The sequence below is a fragment of the Lonchura striata genome, chromosome 1 (assembly GCF_050655825.1).
Source record: "Lonchura striata isolate lonStrDom1 chromosome 1, ASM5065582v1, whole genome shotgun sequence".
Taxonomy (NCBI): Eukaryota; Metazoa; Chordata; class Aves; order Passeriformes; family Estrildidae; genus Lonchura; species Lonchura striata.
The window spans coordinates 24,347,570-24,351,976 of NC_140703.1; the positions used below are offsets into that span (position 1 = coordinate 24,347,570).

At 47.4% G+C, this 4,407-nt stretch overlaps 1 protein-coding gene across 1 annotated transcript; it reads left to right on the plus strand.

Annotated features, from left to right (window-relative positions):
- The first annotated feature begins 661 nt into the window (after positions 1-661).
- On the plus strand, positions 662-3,913 carry LOC146768619 (uncharacterized). Its single transcript, XM_085571534.1, is given in 1 exon segment — positions 662-3,913. A coding segment is annotated over 1 exon segment (1,830 nt). The 3' UTR covers positions 2,492-3,913.
- The last annotated feature ends 494 nt before the right edge of the window (positions 3,914-4,407 follow it).

Consider the following 4,407-nt stretch of genomic DNA (forward strand, 5'->3'; position numbering starts at 1 on the left):
AGTTGCATCACCACCCCCTGTCCCTGCCCTGCTCCACACGGCCCCGCCGGCTGCGGCGACTCCCACACAAGTCAGCCCCTGTCTCTCTCCCGGTCTCCCTGACAACCGTAGCGCAGAGACTGTTAGCGCGGGGAACCGGAAACCGGTCAGAGACACCGAGCCTGTGTTCCTGGCCCCTGTGATTTATAATACCAGGGGACAGAATGCCAAATGGGAGGCCCTGTCATATGATAGTATTAGGGAACTCTGCAAAACAAAGCGTGAGTTTGGGGAAAGAAGTGAATTTTTTAAGAGCATTTTAAAAGCTACTCTAAGCTCCAAAACTTTTGTCCCCGCTGATTTGAGACGTCTTTTCCGTTGCTTGCTCCCTCAGTCTGAGTTTAGATTGTGGGAAAGAACTTGTAAAAGACTTGCAGCAGATCTCCTCCCAGAGATTTTGCAGAGTTCAACCCATTCCACAGATATAGAGGATGAGGAAATCACTTTAGAACATCTAGTGGGTGAAGGTGATTGGAGTCAAGATGAAAAGCAAGCAGCAGGCATTCCCAGAGCAGTGTTGGACCTGTCCAGGGATGCAGCAGAACGTGCATTTTTTAACATGCCTTCTAAAGAACCTGTTGTTTCTTATATCGCTTTAAAGCAGTCTGTTACAGACCCATTCATGGATTTTGTGGATTGAGTGCGAGCTTCTGTGGAAAAAAGGGTGCAAAATCCAGAGCTCCAAGATCAACTTACATTAGAACTTGTCACCACAAATTCAAATGAAGCCTGTCAGCGAGTCATCCTAGCCCTTCCATCATCGCCTCCCCCCACACTCGATCAGCTCATCGAGGAGTGCACCAGGAAAGCTACATTAATGACACAGGACTCAGTGATAAAACCACGGGAAAGAGTGTTTGCTTCAGCAGCAGCAACCCCGAAGATTCCAGGGTCTGCAGGGCCTCCTCCTTTACAAGGGGGGAAAGTGGGAGGGGGGGGAATCTTTTTCCCTTATACTGGCAGAGCAAATTGTATCTATTTCAGAGTTAGTTTACCTTGTTGTATGATTTTATCTTTCTTTCAGACTAGCAGAATGTCAATTTCCACATTCCTGCTCATCGTTTGCTTCCAGGGAATGGCCATCTACCCGTCCACGGTGTATGCATGGATTGTTCCACAGCCCAAGAAAAATGTGTGGGTCACACTAGCCCAAGCCTTGCAACAAGATCATATGTGTTTGTCCACTGCCTCAGCAGAAAATCCGATGTCCACGTGTTTAATAGGGGTCCCAAGTAAAGAGGATGAGTTCCCAATTGATCTGGTCTGTTTGCAAAAGCAGGTGAACGAAAATAAAACACCTGGAGCTGTAAGACTAGTTAAAGCACCAGTGCAAAACCCCCTCATTTTGTGGCAAGGATGGGTCTCACATTTGCCCACTGCTGAGGGGGAGCCCCAGGAATTAGAACTCCTAGGCTCTGCAAAAGCTGAATACTGCATTCAATTTGATTATTCCCCAACCAAAGAAGTAAAACTATATGAGCATGTCAAACAGTACAAGGTAGAATTCAGAGCAGGTCAATGGTGCACAGCTGTCTATAAACTGAGATTTGCATCCACCACTGATTTCCATCCACGCAAGCTGGACAAGGGAATGTTTCTTATCTGTGGGGACAGAGCATACCCAGGAATTCCCTCTCGTCTTATTGGAGGTCCATGCACCTTTGGGCATCTGACCCTTGCTTTCCCCAACATGACTCAAATTCGAATTGGGCAAGCAAAAGGTGAGAAAAAAATTACTAAGCGGAGTGCAAGTCAATTTGATGAACATTGTGATGCAGAAATGTACCATTGGGCAAAATCCAAAAGAGTTGCTGTCTCTGTGTTTTTACCATGGGTTGCGGCAGCCAAAGCATTGAGTGAATTAGGCAATCTAGAATGCTGGGTGACAAAGCAGGCAAATTTAACATCAGCAGCCCTGAGTGACCTCCTAGAAGATGAGGAAATAACCAGAAAGGCTACCCTCCAAAATCGGGCAGCTATTGATTTCCTGCTGTTGGCACATGATCATGGATGTAAAGAGTTTGATGGGTTGTGTTGTTTTGATCTGTCATCTAAAGGTCAGAGTGTCCACTCGTCCATTCAGGAAATAAGAAGCCTTATTGGGAGTGTGAAGCAAGAAAATGAGGATTGGTTTAAAGATTTGTTCAACGACTGGGATCTTTCTGGGTGGGCAGTGTCTCTTAAAGGACATCTTTTACTTCCTAGTTGCACTATTTTTAGTTCTGTTAGCATTCGGGATTCTGAAGCGAATCATCTCCAAGGTCATCACCTCAAAGCTGAAGGCTTCCGCACCGGTTTTCATCACTGCTGCCACCACGGAAAGCGATTGGTGGGAAGAAGACAAGCAGAAAGACACTGTAATTTAAGACCCACAGTTTACCTTCTCCCAAGGCACCATTCATTCTTATTAAGTGTAAAGCGGAGAATTGTTGCTATCATGCAGGCATGGTAGTGTGGAGAAGGGTTTAAAAAGGCCTTGGGAATGGTAAACTGAGGAAAAGGATACATTCATGTATGCCCCATTGTTTTAGAAAGGCCTTGGGAATGGTAAACTGAGGGAAAAGATACATTTATGTATGGTCCACTGTTTCGGGAAAGTCCCGCTTCAGCATTCCTCTGTAAACCCCCTTCTCCCCACCCCTGAGCAGTTCCCATTGGACCCGGCCCCTGGGGCGGTTCTGATGTGCCTAAGCTGGACAGTATCCCCATTGTTTAGACCTTATCTCTTAATTTTGCTGTATAAAAACTGTGTCTGGGCAGTGGCCCAGGGCCTTTGGTTCCTGCCACCATTCAGGCAATTGTCTTGGTTTGACAAGACAGGAGTCTGTGAAGGAGGGCAAAAGCCTCCTGTGCAATGGAGAAGGTAAACCCCCTCCCTCCGAATTACCAGGATTTTTAAATTAAAAGGCTCTCAGGCAAAGATATGGGAATAGGAGTAACAATTCTTTACTAGGAGAAACTAAATAACAATATACAAAGGCAAATGCAATTGGTACAAACAAAACTAGTGATAAAGTCCACAACCTGAGGATTTGGGGTGTTGGTAGCAGTCCGGTTGAAATGATAGCTGCTCCTCTTGCAGTGGCTGATGAATTGCAGCTGAAGTGGTGATCTTTAGAAGGGTATAGTTTTCTCTGAAGATCTGGTGGCAGTTGGGTCGGTCTTCCTCTGCGCCGGGGCTGCCTCCGAGCTCCGCCGCCGCCGCCTCACCGCGCTCCGGCCGCTTCGCTCAGGAGTCCCATCGAAGGAGCTGCTTCTCTGGGAAATCCCGCAAAGAAAGAGCTGCTCTGTCCCCCAAAAGGTACCCCTTTTATCAATAAAAGAGTGCTTGGCTTCCCCCTCTGGGTGGAGCATCTCACAATGGGATGACGTTACGTTTACCAGCCCTGCAAGTGAGTCAGTCAATGGCCCATTAACAAACCATTACCTCTCCGGAGCAAACCATTGTTCTTGGAAGAGATAACAAACCTGCCCAACCTCCAACAGATGGCAAATAGAATACAAGCTTATCTTACAAACCAGGACATTATCCACCCCTTATTCTATTTCCATCTGCAGACAATGAAATCTTACACCCAGTTCTCACTTAAGACCAAGTTTCCCTGTGGTACACAGCGGGTCTCCCCATCTTTCTGCATTACCCACCAAGTGTAACCAGGTCCTTGAGCAAAGACAATCCCACGAATGGGTTGGTCTTTGCCTGAGGTGGGATTAATCCAAACAGTTTTCTCTAAAATAGCTTTCATATGTACTACAGGGACCTTATCTCCATCTACTGTGTGTAAGGGTTCTGACTGGGCAGGGCCAGCTCGATTGACAGACCCTCGAGCGTTGACCATCCAGGTTGCTTTTGCCAGGTTAATTTCCCAGTTTCTAAATGTTCCCCCACCAAGTGCCTTTAGCGTAGTCTTAAGGAGTTTGTTGCACCGTTCAACTTTGCCGGCAGGTGGAGCATGATAGGGAATATGATAGATCCATTCGATACCATGTTCTCTGGCCCAGGTGTTGATAAGGCTGTTCTTGAAATGGGTGCCATTGTCAGACTCAATTCTCTCAGTTGTGCCGTGTCTCCACAGGACTTGCTTTTCCAAGCCTAAGATGGTGTTCCGGGAAGTGGCATGAGGTACAGGGAAAGTCTCCAGCCATCCAGTGGTGGCTTCTACCATGGTCAGCACGTAGCGCTTGCCTTGGCGTGTCTGGGGCAGTGTGATGTAGTCAATCTGCCAGGCCTCCCCATACTTGTACTTGGACCACCGCCCACTATACCAGAGGGGCTTCACCCGCTTGGCCTGTTTGATGGCAGCACACGTCTCACAGTCATGGGTAGCCTGAGAAACACTGTCCATGGTTAGATCCACCCCTCGATCT